The sequence below is a fragment of the Salvia splendens genome, chromosome 20, assembly GCF_004379255.2.
Source record: "Salvia splendens isolate huo1 chromosome 20, SspV2, whole genome shotgun sequence".
Lineage (NCBI taxonomy): Eukaryota > Viridiplantae > Streptophyta > Magnoliopsida > Lamiales > Lamiaceae > Salvia > Salvia splendens.
Window position 1 is genome coordinate 2,229,244 of NC_056051.1, and position 25,519 is coordinate 2,254,762.

Below are 25,519 nucleotides of genomic sequence, written 5' to 3' on the forward strand. Positions count from 1 at the left end.
CATGAAGTGATTCTGCCCGGAATCAGGCGACCACTTCGGTGATCTTTCCGGCGATGAGGTGAACATACCAAATCAGCTAGAAATGTATAGAATCTTTCGATCTTTTTGAAAGTTTGAACAACAAAGCATTAGTTTTGAATTTGCAATCATGAAATAAAACGCAGAGAAAGAAATCTCACCATCGACGCCGACATGAACAGAGACGTCACGAGCGACGCGTAACGTAAAGACGGTAGCAGCGACACCAGGGCGGCGGTTGCATGAAATGGCGGCGCAGAGCTGTGGAAGAAGCGCCGACGAGGCAGAAGGATCGGTTCTATGGTCGGTGAGATGAATTTATTTTGACTTTTATCATATTTAAAGTAATAATAATAATATTTATAAAATAATAACTGATATGATATATTAAGAAAATTTAAAAGCATGATAAAAAAAATAACAGCAATAATAATAGTAATAGTAGTAATAATAATAGTAATAATAATAATAATAATAAATAATAGTAATGATGATGATGATGATGATGATGATGATGATGATGATAGATGTTTTATTGTATTCCTTTCGGATTGTGAAGATTAACTTCATGATTATTGTTCATGTTGTTTACAAAGAAGTGTTTTAAAACTTTGTTCGTTGTTTGCTTCTGAATTTTATTTCTACTTATTAAAATTTAGGTTTTTGGTCCCCAAAACTTATGAACTTCTCTTATTTATTGAAAATCTAAGTTATGTGAATAGTGCATGTTTCTTTTCACAAATTACAAATGTATTAAATTGTGTTTCGAATAAAAAATCATTTTTTAGATTAGGACCAAAGGATCATGCTTTTTTTTTGTGAGCGTATATAGTTATGGATGTTTTTCTTTTAAATTATTTACAATTTTCATTCATTATTTGGAAGGGATATTGCCTCTAATATTATGGAATTTTAAAAATAGTTGGGTTTTTCCCACGAACTTTAGAATTGGTAAATAATATCACGAATTTTATCCGAATTTGTTATTTCTCACCGTCCAAAAGTTATGAAAATAATACCATGATATAGTTTTTTTTTCGTAATTTCTTGACAACAATTTCGAGAGATTCAGAGCATCCACAACCGTGCTCTTGCCAGCGAGCACGGTTGTGGGCCCGGCGCCACTATTCCTGCCTGCTCTCTGTCAAGAGCACAACACCCACAGCCGTGCTCTTCCGCAAGGACGAGCACAATTCAATTTAAAATTCAATTAAACAAAACCACTTCCATAATATTAAAATTCATTAAAAAACCACAATAAATATTACAAATTACAAATAAAATAAAAAAGACATAATTAAAATCCTAAAAATTAAAAATTACATAATTAAAATACTAAAAATTAAAAATTACATAATTAAACTCCTAAAAATTAAAAATTACATAATTAAACTCCTAAAAATTTAAAATTACATAATTATTGGCTAATATTACTCGTGGAAGACTAGTGATCCGGCGGAACTAACCCCAATTATTTTTGGAGACCCAATATCATGGCCTCGTGCGTTTGAAGTTGCGTGGGGGTCATAGTTGACCTATCGGCCATATTGAGTTGGCCTAAGAGCATCCACAGCGAGTTGTTCGGGGTGGAGGTGGCGCATAGGGAGCGGGTTCGGCGCGACGGCGGTTGGCCGCCGCCTTCTTTCTTCCTTGCGGTCGGCGTTGGGAACCGCTCGGTCCGGCGTCGGGGCTACCCAAGTTAGCTCCGGCGAGTTGGCTAGCCACTTCTTCAGAGCCGGCGTCGGATAGGGATACCGACCTTGACCGTTTGGAGGAGCCGCTAGAAGAGGATGTTACGGCGAGCGACGCGCCACCAAAAGTGCTCGCCGGATTGGTTCGTGCCAACCACCGCATCTTCAGAGATTTCCAAGTACGCCTTGAACAATTTATCCATCTCTGCCGGAGTGTACGGTGTGCGGACACCGCGAGTAGGAGGAGTCGGAGTTTAGGAGGGGGCGGTCGGCCTAGGCTCCGGTGTCCACCCGTATCGCCCTTCGGAGGCACCTTGATCGTCGATTGGGTATGGCCGGTAGCCACCCGGAACGCCCGAACTTTGGGTTTGAGGAGGGGCCGAATATTCCGTTTCCGGACTAGGAAACGGTTGTGAACCGAACCATTCGGGGTTCCAACCATGAGAGGGCGGGTGGTCATCGCCTTGGCCGGACATTGATATGTTGTAGGGTGGAAGAAAGATTGAGAATGAATATGAGAGAATGAAGATGAGAATGAATATGCGAATTGTGTAGTTTGATGTGAATTTTTGGGTGTGAAAGTGGGGGTATTTATAGATGAAAGTGTGTATTTTTGGGGGGAAAAATAAAAAAATAAAAAGTGGTAAAAAGCGGTAATAAACGGATATATTTTTTTTGGGAAGTGAATTTTTTTTTAAATTTTTAATCGGTTTTTTAAATTAAAACCCGATTTTTAATAAATATATAAAAAAATATTCAAAGGCAACGGCTACGCTGTTGCCCAATCGCCCTTCGCCACGTGTCCTGCTCGCTAGCACGGCTGCGAGCCTCGTCCTTGCCAGCGGCGCGGACGGACGCGGGGCCCGGCGCCACCGTTGTGCATGCTCTCAAGTTCTTCAATATTTAAGGATGATTTTTCTTGAAGTACACCCTTCAAAATTATTTTCCAATCCATTAAGATAACTGGAATTTTTTCGTTGGTGGGAAATAACAAACTCATGTAAAGTTTGTGATATTATTTGAAAATTTTAAAATTCGTGAGAAAAATCCAACTTTTTGAAAGTTTCATGATATTAAGGGCCATTATCTTTTTTGGAATTGTCTTGGCTTAGCATAGCATGAGTGATAAAACTAGTTTAGCATAGCACAACACAGCACAACACGAGTGATAAAACTAGTTTTAAGTAACGAAATTTTTAAATCACTTTAATTTATATGATCACAATTTAATTAATATGCCATGAAACTAATTTAGGCGAATATATACCTTACCCATCGTCTCCGACTACCCACCGTTGAACATTAGTTCTCACAATCAATGTCCAACAAAATTGTACACGAAAACGACTGAATCAGATTGATATCATGCAATTTTTAAAGTCAAAATTACTGTTAATCGATTTCCCGATTTCATTGATATAAATATGTTCACCAAATTATTCCAAAAACCCACTCAGCCTCAACCTTCACCTTCTTCCCAGGTGAGCTCCATAATTTATTCTTAATTTTCTTTATTTTAATTTTCCGGTTCGTTTCATATTTTTTTTGCGAATCAAAGCTCGATTTTTTTTAATGAATTGCCCTCGTTTAAAATGTTTGGGTTTTAACAATTTGGAATTTTATGATTGCTGTGGGAGCTATTATAGTCATGCATATGTTTTCTGTTTTCTGTTGATTTAATTAAGTTTAAAAACCATAGTCTGCCAACATAGTATTTGGAGTGTTTTGTTTTGTTTTTGAGTAATGGCTAAAATTGGTCCTGAACATATGGTCATTTTACGTTTTTGGTCCTAAACATTATCTTTTGGATTTTTTGGTCTTGAACATATGAAAATTTGATCATTTTGGTCCTGGACTAACTGTTCCGTTAAAAACTAACGGTCAACGTAAAATGATCATATGTTCAAGACCAATTTTGGTCTTTACTCTTAAATCCTAACTGATTAGTTGAAGTAATGTATGTATTTTGGCATAAATGTGGAGTGGAATCATGATGTAAAAGCTTTATTTGACATCAATAGATTTATTAATGTTTGAATTTCTTGGTAGTAAGGTATGTATTTTGAATGTGGAGTAAAGTAATGTATGGATTTTTTAACGTAATAGTTAGTCCTTGACCAAAATGATCAAATTTTCATATGTTCAGGACCAAAAAATCCAAAAGATAATGTTTAGGACCAAAAACATAAAATGACTATATATTCAGGACCAATTTTGGCCTTTACTCTTTGTTTTTTTATAAAAAAATTGTTGTTGGTGTTCATAAGTTTGGAGCTGTGCTATTCCAAGATTATTGAATTTGTCACAGGGCATATAATGCCTATGTAACCATCGTTTTCCAGTATGCCGAGCACCTATTGGCAATCCGTGTAAAATTTACTGATAATTATGGTTGTCTTCTTATATTATTGTATAGCCGGATGTTACTCAGCACACCATGGCGTCTTCCGAATGGGCACCGCTTGTCGCTGTTCACTATGGCATCCCATCAACTGCATCGACTCTAGCTTTTGATCCCATTCAAGGCCTCTTGGCAGTAGGGACTCTGTACGTTCAATGTCCAAGTAGATGTTCGGTGCATTTGTCTTTTGTTATGCCGGTAGCTATTATTATTATTTCTGAGGCATACAAACTGGTGTATATTGTTTTACATTTAGCAATTTTTTACTTCCGATAATTTACCGATCTTGTATGTTCAGTTGTAACGTGCATCTAGTTTCAGTAGTTAATAAGCTACATTCTTTTACTGTTGCCTCATTCCTTCCAATTTAGCATAATTTGCTATTCCGATTGCAGTAACTCGTCATCTCAAGTTTGTGTCCATTTTTGTTGCCTATGAATTAACCATCATATATTTTATTGCTTGCTCTTTTTCATGTTAAGTGATACTGAACGAGATAGCTGTTTACATGGTTGAGTTACAGAACATCTGATCACAGTGGATATCTAGCCCTTAAAATGGTATTCTATCCGTACTTTTAGTAATCATTTGTTTGGATGGGCTGCAGGGATGGCAGGATTAAAGTGATTGGTGGTGGCAACATTGAAGCTCTTCTTATCTCTCCTACAGCTTTACCCTTTAAGTACCTAGAGGTTTGTTACTATAGTCGTAAGAAATAAGAACAATTTTCTTCCATCCATCTCCTCCTCTCTTCTGATTTCCTGAATGTTTCACTAGATTATGACTGCTCCATGTCAACCTTTAATACTGCTCTGTCGAATGCTTTCCTATTAATTTCCTATATTTACATGATAATGATGCTGACACTGACTGCATTTACATCAGTCACCCATTCATAAATGATTGAAGTTCTTATTATATACCTTTTGGTGTACACTTGCTCTTTTCAGTTCCTGCAAAACCAAGGTTTTCTAGTGAGTGTCTCCAATGAAAATGAAATCCAGGTATGTGCTCTGTCTAACTTACTGATGCAATTGTGCATGTATTGTACTCTAGCTTATCTTCTGGCAATCTTCACAATTTTTATAGTTACCATTAGGATATTCAAGTTCCGAAATCAGCTATAGATTCATCTCCATCTTATGCCTGATACTTGGTTAGATTTTTCGTTTTCTAATCAACCACCATTTTCTTCTTTAACTTATATATGTATGTAACTTTCTTAGGTATGGGATCTTGGGATGAGGTGTATATCTTCTAAGATAAAATGGGAATCCACTATAACTGCATTTTCTGTTATCTCCGGAACCAATTACATGTAAGAGATTTTGACTTCTAAAGTATTTTATATGTTTATCTGAAGTAGTGCATCAGACATGGCATAAATGTCCTTCCTATTACTGAACTTCCAGATATCTTGGAGATGAGTATGGCTTCCTGTCAGTGCTAAAGTATGATGCTGAAGAAAAAAACATTGCTCCATTACCATACCACATTCCTCCAAATCTTATTGCTGGTAACTGGATCTCTAGAATGACATTCTGAAAGTAATGCATATGAGTTTGATTTGCTAGTGGTGGTAATGCAAGAAGGCTGAGGATTTATATCTTGTGAAGATTTAGTGACCTAAATACTTAATAAATCTGCAATAATTGCGTAGTCCATCTTTGGTCAATTATTGTTTTTGCTAAACATGGAAAGTGTGCATCTTCAAAGTAAATGAGTGTGTGAAAAAAAAACATTTCAAAAGCTTGAAGGGACAAATTATATTTATATATATAGGGAGTGGTTATTTAACAAACCACTCTTAGACTATATATTAGGAACGATTTCAGCCCTTAGATCATAAAGATCTACGGTGGACATCACCTTGTTGAATTAATTCATGGTCCAGAGTTCGAATCCCACAGGTGACAATTTTCGATTTTCAAATTCATACAATTTCCTAGCAAATTCATACACATTCCACATCGGAATTCATGGTTCACAGTTTATATCTTAAAAGTGGTTTTCGTACCCATGTATATATACACTCACATATACATGGTTTATTCGACAAGACACTGTTAGGCTTATAAACTAGGAAATATGTCTTCATACGGTGGATTCATCACCTTGTTGAATGAGATCATGGTCCTGGGTTTGAACTCCAAAGATGACATTTTTTTTTATTTTTGGCTTCATGCAATTTCCTAGTGAATTCATATGTGCTCCTGTTCGTGGTTTATATTTTTATAGTAAGTTTTATTTAGAAGTGAATATTATAAAAATATCGTTATAATTTATAAAAAGCATTGTTATTTAAAAATGTGTTGTTGTAAATTATCATAAAATACATTGTAAATTGTAATATATACAAAGACCATAGTTCCTATGCTCCTACACTAAGTATGTTTTTACCAAATACATACCCAATCATCCTATATATATATATATATATGTTATATTTCTATGCTCCTACACTAGGTATAGTTTTTACCAAATACATACCCAATAATCCTATATATATGTATGTGTTATATTTATGTTTGCCCTTTGGCCTATTGGGCATAAATATGATTCATTTGAAGTCAATCTTGTTTCTGTTTTTCTGATTTGCACTTTTATTTCGTAATGATTAAAGTGCATCATTAAAGTAACTTGCCAATGCCATTAATTTTGTAGAAGGATCTGGGATTACATTGCCTGATCATCAGTCCATTGTTGGCGTGCTCTCACAACCTTGTTTGTCTGGAAATAGGTAAATATATTATGATTCATTGAATCACTTCTTAATTTCTTGGAAATTAATTACCTCAGTTCTGTGCAATTTCGCCTGGGGTTTGCAATTTATTACAGCTGCAACAATACTCTGCTTTAAGATTGTCATTAAATTGTGTGAGCCATCTCCAGCACAATCCTGGTGTTATAACTTTGGATGAGGGATAAAGTACAAACAGTGTTGATTAAAGATATTATGCTTCAAGTATGATAATGGGCTACTACACTATGTGAGATAGCCTTTCTACAAGTTTATATGTCATTGGGTTTGACCTATGCATAAGCTACAGAGTGTTGATGAAAGATTAATTTCTCTTTATATTTTTCCCCTTGTTGGCCTTAAAAAAACTAACAGCTTCTAGTATGTGCATTCAGATATTTTATCACTCGCTAATACTGCGGTTTCGCATCATCAGTTCTCTACTCTGACGCTCCATTTCAAATTTTCAATAATCTATATCCACAACAACATTCTCTCGAACCTACCTAAATTATTAGTACTCGAGTCTAGCCATTCAGTTGCTCTGTTTGTGCAAATTCTTCTTTCCAATTGCTTGGGAAATAGATTTCTTCTTTTTATCTTGCTTTCCAAGCTTGTATCGTTCTGATTGGCAAATGAATACCATTTGGTAGTTTTCTTATCAATTGTTTTAGAATGAAATTACAGCAAACCTTTTCTGTTAGACTTAGTATTTTGATCAACATTGATGAATCAGGATTTCACCTGTTAGGTGTGCTTAAATTTACTAACTTGTTATTCGCTGATTAGAATTTCAAATGATATAAGTAGAAAATAAATCTCATCAAATAGTTCTACATTATAGGCATGGACACACAAGAATATACACGAATAAGAAAAGAGTTGTCTCTGCATGGCGGTATAGAATAAATATTTGGAAGGTATACTCTAGAGAGTTTATAGCCATTGCGCCTCCAATATCTTATTTATAAAAGGCATTTAGTACAGATGTTATCCAAAGGTGAACAGGAAAAAAGAGAAACTTTTGTCGTTTGGTCATTTGTATACTTTATTCAGAAAAATTGTAAAACTTCTAACATGGAGAAGATAGATGATAAAGGGAACAACTTTCAACTTCCAAGACCATGAAGACCAATATAAGTCATCTATGATTCAGTTTTCAAGTATTAGCTTAATCTATAGGTATTATGTAATTAGCATGCTTCCTCAATTCATAAATTCCCAAATATTATACCACTACCCTTCTTCTAAACAATGATTACAATAATTCCTACATCCTAAACATTACAAATTCACACTAATTTAGAAGCAATATTTCTGAAACAGAATTAAGTTCACTTATCAACATGCTAAGATAATCAAATTAACTTTGTTTTAGCATCATAATTCATATATCAACAAATTGCTTCCTAAATTTCTAAAAAATATTCAAAATAACAAATTCCAAGTAAAAATAACATCACATTAATCATAATACACATAATTGGTAAAGATATAAGAAAAATGAAGGAAATCTTACCAAAAAAAGTGACGAAAATCAGCTGGAAAGGGAGGCTCGTGGTGTGTGTGTGAGTGTGGTCTGTCTGTTTGGGTAGAATAGGGGGGTATGCTGGTCCCCGTTTAATTTAAGTGGAAAATGCACATAGACTGCATTTTTCAAAACACACAAAGCGTGTGCGTCTTCAAAATGCACATGGTCTATGCGTTTTCAAATACGCAGCGTTTTTCCTGTTTCTGTTGATAAAAAATGGGACTTTTTCATAGATTGACCCCAAAGAAGAAACAAACCTGAGTTTGTGAGATGACATGTAACTCCGGAGGAGGGAAAGTTAATTATCTTCCAATCTTCCAACTTGCTCCGCATGTTCTTTAGTGTCTGAAAGATAATCAGGGATATACTCAGATGCTGGATTGCAGTAATTCTGTTAAGAGTAAAGGCTACCCACACAAAGTAGCACGAGATGTGCTGAATAACAGTGAATTATAGAGAAAGGAACTGGAAATTTTATTGCTGGAAATAAGGAAGGAAAAACAATCCTCACAAGGAGGCCATACGACAAAAGTCGTTCAAATATGATCACGTTCAGAGATGATTTCTCTCCTTCTGTTCTCTATATTTATAGACTCCTATATCAGCTGCTTGAAATTCAAATTACATGAAATTAGGAAATTGACTAACAACCTAACAACCTGAACAAACTAGAGAAATTGTTGCTAACAAACTAATTCGAATTCTCCTCTACTGTTGTTGCTACTTACTCGGCCAGATCACTCCTCTCTCTCCCCTCTTGTAAATCTTCCACTCCTTAACTGTATCAATTGCCGCACTCTCAAAACAGCCTTGCCCTCAAGGCTGAGCTCAAAACTGAAACCGATTACATTGTTCGGTGGAGGCTCCCATCAGTGTTGTCAAAATGTCGTTCGGGTCGCTCGGGTCGCCCGGGTCGCCTGGGTCGAGACCATCACTTCCCCAACATGGGTGGGTCGATCGAGATACAAGGTCGCCGCTGGGTCGAGTGGGTCGCCTGGGTCGAGTGAGTCGCCTGGGTCGCCCTAAACACATGCTATCTCTGATTTTCTCAAATCTCTCACATGTTTTCTGACTCTCTCAATCACAATTCTCTATATATATGCATGCACCACATCAAACTTTTCAAACCTACTTTCTACACTTAAGAATTCGGCCTCTTCACTCCTAAACAAATAAACAATTCAAAGATCTGTTGCCGCCACCCTTCATATATTCCTTTGTTTTGATATTTTCAGACAATGGTTTCAATTATTTATTGTGTTATGACTTATGAATTGTTTTGATATTTTGATCATTTCTATTTTCCATTTTATCTCTATTCACATGAATTGCGTCTACATTTATATTATTTGATATATTATAAACATTAGAGCAATATATTTATTTTATTTAATATTAAAAGGCAAAAAAATTAACCTAGCTTTGTGGGTCTCTCGACCCCGTCGACTCGTCGACCCGCGACCCGAATTTTCACCCCATCGACCCGGTGCGCCCCGCGACCCTAACAACACTGCGCGAAACCAGCACGGACTTCCTCTATCATGGAGTCGAGTTTTGACCCCAACGCCGAGACCCGTTCGTTCGTCTGCTGGAGCTGGGCGTTGAGTTTTGCAGTAGCCTTCTCCAAACCGTCTGGGCGTGAATCGCCCCTAGAGTTGACCATCGTTCACCGCACCAATTGTTAAGAGTAAAGGCTACCCACACAAAGTAGCACGAGATGTGCTGCATAACAGTGAATTATGGAGAAAGGAACTGGAAATTTTATTGCTGGAAATAAGGAAGGAAAAACAATCCTCACAAGGAGGCCCTACGACAAAAGTCGTTCAAATATGATCACGTTCAGAGATGATTTCTCTCCTTCTGTTCTCTATATTTATAGACTCCTATATCAGCTGCTTGAAATTCAAATTACATGAAATTAGGAAATTGACTAACAACCTAACAACCTGAACAAACTAGAGAAATTGTTGCTAACAAACTAATTCGAATTCTCCTCTACTGTGGTTGCTACTTACTCGGCCAGATCACTCCTCTCTCTCCCCTCTTGTAAATCTTCCACTCCTTAACTGTATCAAATTCGTCCTATCATATTTATTGGGTGCCTCCCAAAACTGTTTTGAAATGTATTTTCTATGTCATGCATGGCCATATTCCATTTTCATTGGGGTAATGTGTTCCAGGCTTGAGTTTTTAGGCTGTGTATACCTGGAATTACAATGAAATGAGCTAGTTTTCTGCTTAATCTACTTAGACAAACAGTTGAAATACAAATCTAAGATTCCTTTTTTGTACACTATTTTTTCTATTGCAAACAAATTTTACTGTTTAATTTTCTCTTTTCCAATTTCCATCACTTCATGTTATAATTTTGGTTAGTTTATGTTTGCAACTTCCTGTATATTTTTCATGGTAGTTCCTTGGAATGTTTTGTGATGCTGGTAAGTAAATGAATGGAAGTTTTTTCAATCTTCCTGATAGGATACTGATACGGAGTGAAAGGCGGGTGGACCGTGAATTCTAGATAGTATGTCAGCATAAGTAGCAGAATGCACTGTTGCCATGATTACTTGGTTGAACACAATTAGGATATAACAAGAAAGTAAATAGAAAACTCTTTCCAACAAGGAAAGCCTCGGCTAATGCCGTTCAACTACAAAGATAGATAAAAGTGATAATATCTCCAACTTTTAGGGACAATAAATAATACTTCTACCATGGAATTGCAAAAGTCTCTTATTCACGTAACTGTCATTTATTAATGATAATGATAATGGCTGCATTGAAGACTCACCATTCCCCCACCCTTTCACTTGACTCTTCAATACACGTGTGTATCAGATGCAAATTTCCATTTTTAAGTCAATTAAGCAATGGATATTGTGGATTTTGGTAGTCTCAGCTATTACAGTCAACACTGACCAGTCTGCTATTTTGCAGGGTTTTGATTGCTTATGAAAATGGTTCGATTATTCTGTGGGATGTTACACAAGACAAAGCTATCCACGTTAAAGGCTGTGGAGATCTGCAACTCGGAGGTGGTGCAGTTGTCAATTTTTCCGACAGTGAGAGCCACACCCATTTGAATGATTCTTTAGATAATGAAGAAACAGAAAAAGAAATAAGCTCTTTGTGTTGGGTGTCACCTGATGGATCCATATTAGCTGTTGGTTATGTGGATGGAGATATTTTATTATGGAACTTATCAGCTTCTGACGGTGATAAAGGTCAGAATTCACAGAAGTCACCTGATGATGTTGTTAAGATACAACTGTCGTCAGGGGATAAGAAGCTTCCTGTTATTGTTCTCCATTGGTCATCCAGCAAAGCTCATAATGGTTATGGAGGTCAACTCTTTGCGTATGGTGGAGTAGATATTGGAGCTGAAGAAGTATTAACGGTATGCTTGAGCCATGAATGTAATTGATCTTCTCACCTTCTTTGACATTATGCTTTTTTGTATTAGTATAGAAAAGGCAACCATATTTCCAGGTCTTAGTTACCAATCTTTTGATGTATGTCTCTTCGTATGCACCTCGGACAAAGTTGGCCTACTGTCAATCTTGAATCCTTTGTAATCAGATTGAGGTCCCATTTGTTCAAGTAGATTGATACAGGAAATAATACATACATAGATTGTAATGGGTTATGTATTGAACAATATGTGTCCCTGAGTCCAAATCTTCACTAAACTTCGTTTTGAAGTGTATTAATGTTCATACTTATTTGGTGATAGAGGAAATCACGTGACACACGGAGCTGAGAATGGTTTTAAGAATGAAAGTCTTTATGTGGAACTTTATGATTGCTTCATAGTTCTTAAAGCCAGAGAAGAATAATAGTAAGAGATATTGAGTTCAAACTAGTCTTTCATTGTCTGTTTAATCAAATTACATCTGCTATTAGGTTGGATGTTTTCAAACAAATTTGTCTTGGACCATCTCTATCTTTTTCAGTAAATTTATTGCTTACTATTTTCACAAAGTCTGTACAGAATTACAAGTGATTCCCAAATTTCCTTCATTCTAGCATTGTATATATCATTTTTGAAAGTTTGCTTGCGCAATGCAGATCCTTGACCTCAACTGGTCTTCTGGGTTATCAAGATTGAAGTGCATTGACCGTGTTGACCTCAACCTCCACGGATCTTTTGCAGATCTTCTTGTAATATCAAACAGTTATAAGGCAGACCACAGTAATGGCACTTCATTTTTTGTTTTGACCTGTCCAGGGCAATTGCATTTTTATAAATATGCTTCGCTGTCTATGTTAAAGTCTGAGAAAGGAAAGAATCATTGTATGCACGCCGCACAGTATAATTCACTCATACCCACTGTAGAACCATATATGACTGTGGGTAAGCTTTATATGATGGGTTCAGAGGGGAATGTTCTTGGCTCACTCTCAAAGGTACCAGATATTTTCTGCCTTGATTTGTGTGCAATACTTTTCTGTTTTCTTCCATTTTAATGATCATTGATAGTTTTATTAGGCATTTTCCCCTACAAAGCAACATCCAGATAAAATACTGACCGGTGGGAGTACAAAGTTGCCTCTTAGAGGTGGTGTTCCTTATCAAATTTCTGCAAGCGAATGCTATACTGTTGAGAGAATTTATATAGGAGGGTATCATGATGGGTCTGTACGAATCTGGGATACCAGTTTACCTGTTCTGTCACTTGTTTCTGTTTTAGGATTTGAGGTAAATAGAGTATTAACTATCAATTGTACTAATGGTTTTGGTGACTTCTCTATACATGCTGTTCAACAGCATAACCGTTTAATACATTGATGCACATTCCTGCTCCTTGTGCTTGCAGGTAAAGGGTATTGAAGTTACTGGTGCTAATGCTCCAATATCAGCATTGGATTTGTATCCTCCAAACTTAACCTTAGCTGTTGGCAACGAATCTGGTTTGGTACGAAAACTTTGTTGTCAGAAGCTTCATAAAAGTGGAGATATAACGCTGCTAAACTTTGATTTCTGTGTATAGATTTCCCTTTATCAGCTACAAGGAGACTCTTATCAAGCAACAGTTACCATCGTAACTGAAACAAAACATCAAGGTATTGTTTAAAATATGACGTTGAAGTTTTTGGTAGCTCGTTTGGCACAAACCAATAGGGATGCATGTGATGATGTTGATCTCTTGAGTTTACCTTAATTTGCAATTAGAACATGACTTCCAAAATGCTGCATTGAATTACTACCTTTTTTTTGCAATTACAACTTCCTCAAAACAGCAGTAAATTCACATTGTTTAATCTGCAATGTCTATTTAGCTTGCATGTGAGGCAAACTTCACATGGTTGCAAAAAGTTAAAAGGTGGTGTTGTAATCACAACATTCTAAAAGTCGTGTTGTAATTGCAGATCAATGTTGTGTTACTTGAGATCAATGTTGTGTTACTTGAGGCAATTAATTCATATATGGATTCAACTTCAAATTAGTTTGCTCTTCAGGTTCTTTGATCTCATATGTATGATAAGTGACCACAATTGTATACATTGGGCTTCTAATTAAGTGCGTAATCTAGCCTTAAAGTTAGGTTTCAGTATTTGTGCATTATGTAAAAATCTTCATGTCTCTCAAATGCAAATAGAAGTTCTTCCTAAGAGTGTCTATGGAAACATTTGGCTTCATTGTAAAACAACACTCTTAATTGTGAACTATATGCTGTTTCTTGTATGAACTGTGGATATTTCCTTTCCTTCATTGGGAGCAACACTATTCACAATTGTAGTTCTAATGCTGTCTTCAGTAGTTATGGCAGCTTACATATTTTAATATGACCATTTATATTATCTACAGTTTACCTTTGAATGAGTCTTGTTGCCTCTTTCAGTAGCTTATCTGACAGAGAATTTCTTTAAAGATATGATGAACATCATGTACCTTATCTACAGTTCAACATTGCCTACCTCAAGAGGGAAATTATTGTTCTACCATATATTTCATCCTTAGTTCTCCTGTGTGTGCCTTAAGGTTTGCTACTTCTGGAGTCAGACTTGTTGCTGGATTAGAATGTGGACAGGCGAGAACTGTTTCTACCAAATTAATAAACTAATAATTGTTTCGTAACCTGTAAATTTCATTCTAAAATTATGTTGTACCTATTGCAGATTGCAGTGCTTGACACCGGTTCAGCTTCAGTTGTATTTGTTACAGACTGTATATCTAACTCAAAGTCTCCTATCACATCTCTCTCTGTTAGAACGTGTCCAACTCGTCATAACCCGGCTGACAAATCTGACAATGAAACTGAAAGTGCATCTGCTCCAGAGGTTGTGTTTGCCCTGACCAAAGATGCTCAGATGGTCTTGATGGACTGTTCCACAGGAAATATGATCAGTTCACAGCCAACTCATCCAAAGGAAAAGTCTATTGCAATAAGCATGCATATATTAGGCAAGCGTGCTCCTTGCTTACAATTTTATGCAGTGTTTCAGACTCGGATATTTATATTTTCTGAATTTTGAGTGCAGACCAGTGTCATCTTGGTGATGGGTCCAAAAGTTCTGTTACATGCTCCCAGCATACCGAAGCTCAGAATGAGGCTTCAGTATCCATTCATAAGAATCAGAGTGGTTTGCCAAATGCTAAAGCAGTGGAGTCTAATTTTGGGCACAAGATGCTGGCATCTCAAATTTTACTTTGTTGTGCGGAAGCCTTCTACTTTTACACTTTAGAGTCTTTGATTCAGGTGCTTGTCTTTCAACTGGTTTTCTCTTTAATTTATGAATTTTCTTTCACACCTTATAAGAAATTCTTGATCTTTAGGGGGATAATAACTATTTCTACAAAATAGAACATGGAAAACAATGTTCCTGGAGTACAGTCATCAAGAGAGATGAAGAAAGATATGGACTGGTAGTATTCTATCAAAGTGGAGAAATTGAACTCAGGTTACTTTCTTATTCTGTTGCATATCTGACTTTTTTAGACCATGATACCCTCTTAGGTGGACAGTTTTCATTGAGATTTATACTGTACAAAGGTGATTTAATACCAAGCGAGGCTCTGTTAAAACTTAAGTGTGAACTGCATGGTATTATTAACTTGATTACATGTACTTAAAATGCTTCAAGTGCCGTGTTTGCAAATGGTTATCCTGCGAGGTACTTTATACTGATAAAAGGATATGATTTACTGATTTAAGATAGTTTTAAATTATTGAGAATGATTATCTTTATTAGGGGAGCATTGAAGATGTTAAAAATTAATATCAAAATGTGATACGAATCCCACATTGGTTCCACGTGAAAGTGTGGAATGACATATTAGAGGGAGTCAACCCTTTACCTTTGACCATGGTATATGCTTATCAAAATGATAAAATGAGATTAGGATGATATCACTGAATATTATCTGGCAATCATCCACATACTAAAAGTTAAAACTTAAAATTATTTTACTGTCTCACACTTCTTTGGATTCAGAAATAATGGTGTGCATCTCTTAGGTCTTTACCAGATCTTAAACTGCTGGGTGAGAACTCATTGATGTCAATACTAAGGTGGAACTTCAAGAACAAAATGGACAAGACAATCAGTGCTTCTGAGGAAGGGCAGATTACGCTGGTTGGTACCTTTACAGAATTTTATCTGCCCTTAGGTTTTACTCCCTCTGACCCAAGGTAGTTGAGTCGTATTCCTTTTCGGGTCATCCTAAGGTAGTTGAGTCGATTCCCTTTTTGGCAAAAAACTTTGTTCTCTCTCACTTCAGCCTTTGAACACCAATTTCTTAAATCCCGTGCCCAAAAGAAACGTCTTACCTAACTTGGGACAGATGAAGTACTTTATTGCATATATTTCTTGAATTAGTGGAATTAGATTCTTCCCATTCCTATAAAATTTTGTTTTTTCCACCATGTATTGACAAGAAATTCTGTACGAAAAAAATACTCCTGCACAGTTATTTAGCTTAAGTAAAACAAAGCATATTGTGCTGGTTCTCTGTCGAACACTACTCTCCTGCATTCATCCTTACACTGCAAATTCCAATTCTAATTTCCTAAATTCCCATCCAGCTTCGTATATTACTTTAAATTTTGTTATATCATCCCAACTCTTGATATGTTTTAGTGTAGCATACTGCATTTCAAACCAATATTTTCCATTGCCAATTATGAGCTGCAGTTTCAATCTCGTTTTGTGAGGGTATGTAACTTGCACTATGGTTTGTATCTTTTACAGGTCAATGGTTGTGAATTTGCTCTTGTATCTCTTATGGCATATGCGGATGAATTCAGGTCTTCTGTCCTCCTTCACCCCCCCCCCCTCACCCGAAAAAAAGAAAACCAATCTGTCTCTCTCCAATTAGTCCTGACTAGAAACTATGTTTTCTTAGGATTCGTAAGCCGTTGCCTTGCCTACACGATGAAGTCCTTGCTGCAGCTGCCGATGCTGATGTTAACTACTTTCAAAATCAAAAGAAGGAAGAGGTAGTCATAACCACAATCAGTTTATAGATTTCATTACCTGAACCTGTTTAAACTATATTTTTGTTTCCACTACCAGAGGGCTCTGCCTGAGTTTGTGAATAATCTGATAAAGGGATTGAAAGGTGATAAGGAAGAGCAACATATGAATAATGCAAAAGGTCGTGAGATGGTGATTGCTCATTTAGAATCTATATTCTCACGGTTTCCGTTTTCTGAACCCTTTAGTTTTGAAGACTTGGAACTTCAAATAGGTGAGTTGTGTTGTACATCTTTGTATCATACGTTGCTACTCTTATTTTTTTTTCGAGGAGGATCAATAATAGTTCCTCGTTCACCCCATAGTTGTGGTGACTTGAACTCCCAACCTATTAGTTGGAGAGGAAGCAGCGCCTTACCAACTAAGTCGCACTTCCCTTTAATTGTTAAAGAATTCTGAAAGAAAATTTAAAATAATTATGCTCATGAAAGTGTTCATTATTTGCAGATGACCTTGATATTGAAGAGCCTGTTCCTTATGTAGCATCTTCACAAAAGAGCACCGGTGGCTCAAAAGGTGAAGAGCCTGTTCCTTATGTATCATCTTCACAAAAGAGCACCGGTGGCTCAAAAGGTTAATGCTACAAATTTCTGATTGGACATTATTTCTAGATTGTGGATACATGCCCTACTGACCCTTGAACATTTGTTCCTACTTATGCTTTATCCAGATGAGGCAACTGAGCGGCATAAATTATTCGAAGGTAGTTCTACCAACACTAAACCGACAGTACGTACAACAGAAGAAATCATTGCAAAATATAGGAACAGAGGGGTAAACTTTTCCCTTCAAATAGATCCTGTCAGGCATTAAGATTGGTGAGGAAATGCATAGTCTGATTTTGTTAGTTTGTTTCAGGATGCAGCAGGTGCAGCATCACAAGCAAGGGATAAACTTATGGAACGCCGAGAGAAACTTGAGGTAATCGTTAGCACAGAAATTGGTCACTGCTAGCTCATGTGGAAAATGAAAAGATAATATATATGTATTCATGTCTTGTTACGAAACCAGAAACTCAGCCTGCGCACTGAAGAGCTACAGAACGGTGCTCAGAACTTTGCGGATATGGCTAGTGAGCTTGCTAAGGCTATGGAAAAACGTAAATGGTGGAACATCTGATTGGATAATATACGACGATCTCGTTTGTGAAGCTACCTTTTCACTATTTTGCACTCCATTTTCGTTCTCAAGGCATAACAAATTAGTAGGTTGCTAGTTGTTGATAGTAGCATTTATTTCTTCTTTTCCCACCTGGGATCAAGACTACTTTGTATGGGTAGAAAAATATTGTTATATTGGAAAATTGTTTGTTTGTTTGTATATAAACGATTTGAAACGACTAGGATGTTGACAAGATTCTTTTTCTTGTTTACTACTCTCTTCGTCCACCATTTAACTATTTTGTCATTTTAGTTTGTCCATGATTTATAGAACCATTTGTTTTATTCCACTTTTAATATGCGGACCTCACATCCCATCAACTTTTTACCCTCACAATCTAATATAAAACTAATACTTTAAATGGGTCTCATATTCCACTCACTTTATCCATTTACTTTTTTTTTCACAAAGTTAAACAATTTCTTAAAATCCGCGACGAGTCAAAATGGCTCTTTAAAATAGTGAACGGAGGGAGTATTTTCTCATTGAGAGCTACATGACATTTATATATCGCTCTCACTATACATTGAAGTTCGAGTTTTGAAAGTTCAAGTACCAAAGTACATACCAAAATAGTTAATACTAGTAGTATAAGAGCATCCACAATTGTTTTGGAAAAGCAATAGTCCAGTCATAGCTTAGCCACAAACTCTTCCTACTACATCATCAGTACTAAAAACTCTTCCTGCCACATCATCAGGACAAGCAACTAGACAAGCAATAGCCTAGCCATAGCCTAGCCACAATAAACAAAATAATAAAAATAACAATCACACAAAATACAGACTTCAACTTACGACACAGATACGGGAAAATGCAATAATTTTATTTAAATAAAAAAAAGGTACATTTAAAAAATTACATAATTAAAAAAAAACCTAACTCCGTGCAGTCCTCCGCGCCCACAACTCTTCAATTAAATCCTTTTGGAGTCGAATATGAGTTTCTACTTGGCGCATGTCGGCATGTGCTTGGAGGCGGTCGGCTTCATCGTGAGGTACCCCACTTCATACGTTCGGGGCGGCCACGCCGTGGCTTGGTCCGGCTTCATTATCGTCGTTGGCCCAACTAGTCAGTTGTATACCTTCATCTTCGACAATCATGTTGTGCATGATAATACAGGCGTATATTATATCAGCAATGCAGTCGACATGCCACAAACCGCGTTGGACCCCTAATTGCCGCCCATCGAGACTGGAGCACACCAAATGCGCGCTCCACGTCCTTGCGCGCCGCCTCTTGCCGTTCTGCAAAGTAGGCCTTCCTCTCATCTGATGCGCACCTGATCGTCTTCACAAAGACGGGCCACCTAGGGTATATCTCATCCGCCAAGTAGTAGCCCATATCATGCTGATTCCCGTTGGCGATAAAACTAATGGCCGGACCGACGCCCTGGCACTGCTTGTTGAAAAGGAGCGACGAGTTAAGGACGTTGAGGTCGTTGTTCGACCCGGCTACCCCAAAATATGTATGCCAAATCCACAGCCGGTAATCAGCTACGACCTCGAGGATCATCATGTGATTCTTTCCCTTGTAGCCGGTCGTGTAGAACCCCTTCCAGGCAGCGGGACAGTTCTTCCACTCCCAATGCATACAATCTATGCTGCCTAACATAACCGGGAACCTATGCTTCTCCCCGTGCATCTGCATCAGCTCCTGGCAGTCTTCGGGGGTAGGGCTTCGAAGGTACTGATCACAGAATATTTTAACCACGCCCTGACAGAAATACTTCATACATTCAAGGGCAGTCGTCTCACCGATGTGGAGGTACTCGTCCCACATGTCTGCCGCGCCTCCGTAGGCCAACTGCCTGATTTCCGCGGTGCACTTTTGAATAGGTGTGTGGCTGGGTTTGCCAGCCGCATCGTGCATGAAGCGGAAATACAGATATCGACGCTCTAAAGCGTCAACAATACGCATAAACAGGGCCCTGCTCATCCTAAAACGCCGCCTGAAAAGGTTGGCGTTAAACCGCGGCCGGTGCGAAGTAGTCTTCATATAGCCGCTGATGTGCAGCTACGTGATCCCGCTCAATCACTGCTCGGCGATGGACAACGGGTCGAGGTCGAGGTACCGTCGGCTGCAACGCCCTCTGTAACAGCCGGTCTATCTCACGGGACGTATACGCCTCCAACGCTTCGTTCATTCGCCGGTCGTACTCCTCAGCATCCCCACTACTACCACTCGTGCTACTCATTTCGCGTTGTTGCTCTTGTACAGAAATTAAGATAGAGAGAATACTCGTTAAAACAAGTTGTGCAAATGAAAATGACGTGCAAATCGCGTATATATAGTGTTTCGAAAATTAAATAAAAAATAAAATAAAATCCGCTTGTCGATCGCTCGCCGATCGGGAGCCTGCAATGGCGGCCAGCCGATCGGCGAGCGCATAGGCCAGCGGCCGGGAATCGGCGTGCGTTCGCCGTTTTTTCACCGATTTGGCGCTAGCCGGCTGCAATGGTTCGGCGAGCGGACCGGCGAGCGCTAGGGATCGGCTAGCCGGTAGGCTCGCCGCCATGGTGGATGCTCTAATTAAATGAATTAGAATTGACTACAATTAATAATTTACAAACCTGCAGAATTTCCAACACCAATTTCAATTTCGATGGCCATAAATAGAATGCGTCACTAAAACAAATTATCGACAAAACCCTTCAAATGGATCATCAATGTAAAGTTTGTCCCCACTAAAATTCTATCTTTCTCTATTGACTAAATGAGTTTTGTTCATAGAAAAAGCATGGTCGGTATTTCTCTCTCTCCACACACAACAAGCACACACGTTGTTCATAATAAGTTAAGTTTTTTTCTTTATCAGAAATGAGAAAAGAGGAAAAATGATAATTATCCCCCACACTCGGTACTGATTATAAGAAATGTGAAGAAAAGATAGTTGAAAATGTTAAATAAAATGTAAGTCTTACTTTTATGTACTCCCTACATCCCTGAAAAGTATGACCATTTAGTTCGACACAAGTTTTAAAGTATAATTGGTAAAATAAGAGAGAATGACACGATTGACAGTCTTACTGGAGGATGAGTTCCATATCATTAAGATTGTAGTGGTAATGAAAAGTTAATTAGGGGAAACGTGAGTCCTACTTTTAAATATTAATTTTATAATAAAATGTGAATGAAATGAGTTAATGAATTATAAGTTTCATTACTAAAAGTAAAAGTAGCATAAAGTAAATGTGCCAATTAATTGGAGACAATCAGAAAAAGAAAAAAAATTGATGTTAATTAACCAAGGATGGAGGGATTATTAATAGTACCAAAATAAATAAATAAATAAAGAGTTGACCAAAATTTCTGCAGCCGCCCTTTGAATATGGGCATGAAAATGAGTCTAGCTGTTTTGAATTTCCCACATGCGGAAAGGGGTCAAAATATAATTATTCACAATATAATGGGACTCTCAATCTATAACAATAAAGATGTTTGATGTATACCTAATATATTTCAAAGTCGGAACTTTGAAAGTGGAAAATAATTGTGTGAGTGGAATAAAAGAAAGATAAAGCTATAGCACACGGTAAAGTCATATTTTGATAACGCATTCCATGAAAGCTGTTTGCATCTCCTACAAGAGAATGAATATAGGTTGCCCTCCTGAAGAGATCTCACCTAAAATAAATCTTAAAACATACTCACAAAGATGTGTAATATAGACCCTACCATCATTTATTAAAATTGATCATGTTTATAAAATTATTTTATTTTGTTGTGAGTGTGTTTTAGGATTTTATTTTCGGTGATCCCTTCCGGTTGCCCTCTGGCTGTTAAAATGCAGAGTAATTTTGATATGGACACCGCTTATATTAGTTACCGTTATCAAAGATATGACATTTGAGTTACGAAGAATTCATATTTTAAGAAGTCAAAGTTGTGCATAATTATTATTCAATCCATATCCATTCCCTATAAGTGTCCTATTTGATTTTCGTACAAGTTTTAAGAAATATGAAGAAATTATGCGACTTACTTGTACTCCCTTCGTCCAGTAAGTCATTTTTTTCGGCACGAGATTTAAGAAAATAGAAATTTATCAGTTAAGCAGAAAAAAATAAAGTAAGAAATGAAATAAAATAGAAAAGATAAAAAAAGAAAATGCCAAAAAGACTCATTTATCTTAATTTTCAAAAAAGAATATGAATAATTTAACAATGAAGAAATGAAGTACTATACCATATATGACACCCCTACTTTAAAGTACATTACTTTAATAGTATTTTTTCTCTATCTTCCCTAATAACTTTTCTCCACGTGACCACTAATTATATTTCCTTTTTAAAATCTCGTCACTAAGTTTCATTTTTTTTTGAAAAAAAAGCAAAATATTCCATCACTTTTATTTTATTTCATCAGATATTTTAGTCTTTCAATTTTAATTTTCGTATCCAAAAATTTTGACCAGTTTTATCACATGCCTAAAAACAACTCGTTTGAAATAAATATACTAACACTTACTCAACATTCGTAGGACCAAAATCGAGACTGAAACCAAAATCGAAGCCGAAGTCAAATTAACCGACTCGATTTAGACCCTAAAACGGAGGGAAATCCAAATGCACCAACGGCCAACCCATCAATAATCAACGGAAAACCTAAATACTAATCAAATTAGATTTGAGGCTTAAGAATCACGTGATATTATTAGGCCTCTGTAAAATCGGAAATAGAGAAGAAAGAGACGATACGCGTTGGCTGGCTGTATATAAACATAGTATACAACAACCATCTCTCTTTCATGTTTCAACCCAGCCACAAATTGATCCCACTTGCATACTTCAGAGTAGTGAAACCCTTTACACAACTTGATTCCAACTTGGCCCATCAACCTCTCACCTCTATTCCACCAAAATCAACTTGCGCTCTGTTTCCATACACAAATTGTGGACTCCTCAAGTCCACAATTCTTTCCCAAACACACACAGGGAGAGCGCCCTTCTTAAAAAGGTGAAATCTTTATTGGATTGCCTCTCTCTCTCATGGCGAGTTTTGTCATATCAGGTTGTGGCCTGAAGCCTCTTCCAAGAATCTATCCTAAACCAAGGACTCCCCATTCTCTCTGTAGCTCCAATTTAAGAATTTCAAGGCCCAATCAGTTTTCCTCTTCGTCAATTGGGATTACTCAGAAACGGAATTGGGGTTTGGGAGTGAGTGCGCCATTGAGGATTCAGCCACTGGAAGAAGAGAAAAAAGAATTCGACCCGGCGGCGCCGCCTCCGTTCAAGTTGTCCGACATAAAGGCGGCCATTCCTAAGCATTGCTGGGTGAAGGACCCTTGGAGGTCTGTGGGGTATGTGGTGAGGGATGTCGTGGCTGTTTTGGGGATGGCCGCCGCCGCCGCCTATTTCAACAGCTGGCTTGTTTGGCCATTGTACTGGTTTGCTCAGAGCACCATGTTCTGGGCTCTCTTTGTCCTTGGTCATGACTGGTAATGTTTGTGGGAGGTTGCTTTTTGTGTTTTTGGTGGGATTTATGTGTTAAAGATTTGATCTTGATGTGCCTTGAATTGATTGATGCAGTGGCCATGGAAGCTTTTCTAACAACCCCAAGTTGAATAGTGTGTTTGGCCATTTTCTCCACTCTTCAATTTTGGTGCCCTATCATGGATGGTATGTTCATATTTGATGTCTGTTTCTCATTGCATTGGTAATGTTTATGTTTAGTAAATGAAGCATTTTGGCTGTTGATTGTTGATTGTTATGGTTGATTGATGTAGGAGAATTAGTCACAGAACTCATCATCAAAACCATGGGCATGTTGAGAATGATGAATCTTGGCACCCTGTAAGTTTGTTTCTGTGGATTCGAAAATCTCGATTGTTTGTTGATGCTTTTGTATGATGTCTCACAAAATCCGGAATTCATACTCTTAAATGCAGTTGCCTGAGAAGATTTACAATAGCATGGACAGTATAACCAAGAAAATGAGGTTTACATTGCCTTTCCCAATGTTGGCATATCCCATTTATCTGGTGAGCACCTTACTTCTTCGATGTGTTTTTTTCCCTATGAATTCGTTTTAATGTCTTGTTTTTTGTTGTTTGTTCGCAGTGGAAACGAAGTCCGGGGAAAAAAGGCTCTCATTACCACCCGGACAGCGATTTATTTGTCCCGGCTGAGAGGAAAGATATTATCACCTCAACAGTTTGTTGGACTGCAATGGCTGCCTTGCTTGTAGGACTATCTTTTGTCATGGGTCCGGTCCAGCTTCTCAAACTATATGGCATTCCTTACTTGGTCAGTCATTTCAATCCCGTTGATTATATGATATTTCAACTGTAAAATGTGGTGTCTTCTTCTTGTCAAAGATTTGAGCAGTTTTAGAATTAATTAATCATGAATTATCCTATCTCGGACTTCTTGGTAAAACTTTGAATTTGACTTGTGCTTCAGGGCTTTGTAGCGTGGCTTGATATCGTGACTTATTTGCATCATCATGGCCATGAAGATAAGCTCCCTTGGTACCGCGGAAAGGTAAAACTTAACTCATAATACTCTTTTCGTTTCCTAAACAAACTCTTTCCATTTTGGTCTGTTTCCTAAAAATAGAAACTTTCCATTTTAGGAAACTTTTTTCTCATAAAGATGGAACCTATTTGTTTCTAATACACTTTTTCTTTCTATCTCTCTTACTTTACCAATTTTGCATTAAAATCCGTGTCTTTTCAAAAGTTCTCATTTTTATGACCGAGAGAGTATGAAATCCAGGAGGAGAGAATGTTCACTCAACTTGTACTAGAAGTTATTTTTTAATAATGTCTCTATTTTCTTGGATAAAACAGGAATGGAGTTATCTGAGAGGCGGGCTCACGACACTTGACCGTGATTACGGGTTGATTAACAACATCCATCATGACATAGGAACTCATGTCATACACCATCTCTTCCCCCAAATCCCACACTACAACTTAATAGAAGCTGTAAGTTTTGTTTTTTTTCCATTTTTATCCGCACGACTTTGCCTCAGACAGTTGAGTTGGTTTTACATGTTTTTGACTCGTGACCTTGGCCGATTCTTGCAATGCAGACGGAAGCAGCCAAGGGGGTGTTGGGCAAGTACTACAGAGAGCCGAAGAAGTCAGGCCCTCTCCCACTCCACTTGCTGGGAGACCTCGTGCGAAGCATGAAGAAGGATCACTATGTGAGCGACACAGGCGACGTCGTCTATTATCAGACAGATCCTCAACTCAATGGGGGTCAAAAATCTTGAGCTGTGATGAAATTTTTTTATGGATTCTTTAGCAGATGCTAATTCTTTGAAGCTTTTTGTTATGACAATGGTCTGAGCTCATACTGCAAACATGCTGACCTTTGGAAAATATAGATAGTTTTTTTTTGGCAACACAATTGATTTTTTGCTTCATTGCTTTGATGGAGCAATCATATATTAGTAATAGATTGACTGCATTTGTCAAAGAATATAAATGATAGTGTATTTGATTTTTATGTTGAGTTGTAGGGTTATGGCATTCAAAACTGTATATTTGA

At 37.3% G+C, this 25,519-nt stretch overlaps 2 protein-coding genes across 4 annotated transcripts; both read left to right on the forward strand.

Annotated features, from left to right (window-relative positions):
- The first annotated feature begins 2,948 nt into the window (after nucleotides 1-2,948).
- Nucleotides 2,949-18,234, forward strand: LOC121782456. 3 transcript variants are annotated; one of them, XM_042180311.1, is made up of 24 exons: nucleotides 2,949-3,190; nucleotides 4,126-4,256; nucleotides 4,718-4,802; nucleotides 5,061-5,114; nucleotides 5,337-5,428; nucleotides 5,523-5,626; nucleotides 6,775-6,850; nucleotides 11,319-11,778; nucleotides 12,450-12,788; nucleotides 12,871-13,080; nucleotides 13,199-13,297; nucleotides 13,373-13,445; nucleotides 14,286-14,413; nucleotides 14,502-14,787; nucleotides 14,865-15,082; nucleotides 15,160-15,284; nucleotides 15,842-15,959; nucleotides 16,575-16,630; nucleotides 16,729-16,822; nucleotides 16,899-17,073; nucleotides 17,307-17,375; nucleotides 17,530-17,633; nucleotides 17,718-17,780; nucleotides 17,871-18,234. In XM_042180311.1, exons 1-24 carry the CDS (start codon nucleotides 3,134-3,136, stop codon nucleotides 17,976-17,978), a joined length of 3,324 nt encoding a protein of 1,107 aa, XP_042036245.1. In that variant the 5' UTR covers nucleotides 2,949-3,133; the 3' UTR covers nucleotides 17,979-18,234. The 3 variants fall into 3 exon arrangements, with proteins under 3 accessions (XP_042036245.1, XP_042036244.1, XP_042036243.1); XM_042180310.1 differs by having other exon boundaries at nucleotides 16,935-17,073; nucleotides 17,307-17,432; XM_042180309.1 differs by having other exon boundaries at nucleotides 2,950-3,190; nucleotides 17,307-17,432.
- A 4,530-nt stretch (nucleotides 18,235-22,764) lies between these two features.
- LOC121782532 (omega-3 fatty acid desaturase, chloroplastic-like) lies at nucleotides 22,765-25,477 on the forward strand. The gene is made up of 8 exons (XM_042180407.1): nucleotides 22,765-23,460; nucleotides 23,552-23,641; nucleotides 23,749-23,815; nucleotides 23,911-24,003; nucleotides 24,083-24,268; nucleotides 24,425-24,505; nucleotides 24,814-24,951; nucleotides 25,059-25,477. Exons 1-8 carry the CDS (start codon nucleotides 23,012-23,014, stop codon nucleotides 25,239-25,241), a joined length of 1,287 nt encoding a protein of 428 aa, XP_042036341.1. The 5' UTR covers nucleotides 22,765-23,011; the 3' UTR covers nucleotides 25,242-25,477.
- The last annotated feature ends 42 nt before the right edge of the window (nucleotides 25,478-25,519 follow it).

Coding starts and splice junctions, on each gene's coding strand:
- LOC121782532 (XM_042180407.1), top strand. CDS start 23,012: ATGGCGAGTTTTGTCATATCAGGTTGTGGCCTGAAGCCTCTTCCAAGA. Junction 23,461..23,551: donor TTTGTCCTTGGTCATGACTG/GTAATGTTTGTG, acceptor TGATTGATGCAG/TGGCCATGGAAGCTTTTCTA. Junction 23,642..23,748: donor TTGGTGCCCTATCATGGATG/GTATGTTCATAT, acceptor TGATTGATGTAG/GAGAATTAGTCACAGAACTC.
- LOC121782456 (XM_042180309.1), top strand. CDS start 3,134: ATGTTCACCAAATTATTCCAAAAACCCACTCAGCCTCAACCTTCACCT. Junction 13,081..13,198: donor TTTCTGTTTTAGGATTTGAG/GTAAATAGAGTA, acceptor TTGTGCTTGCAG/GTAAAGGGTATTGAAGTTAC. Junction 13,446..14,285: donor AACTGAAACAAAACATCAAG/GTATTGTTTAAA, acceptor CCTTATCTACAG/TTCAACATTGCCTACCTCAA.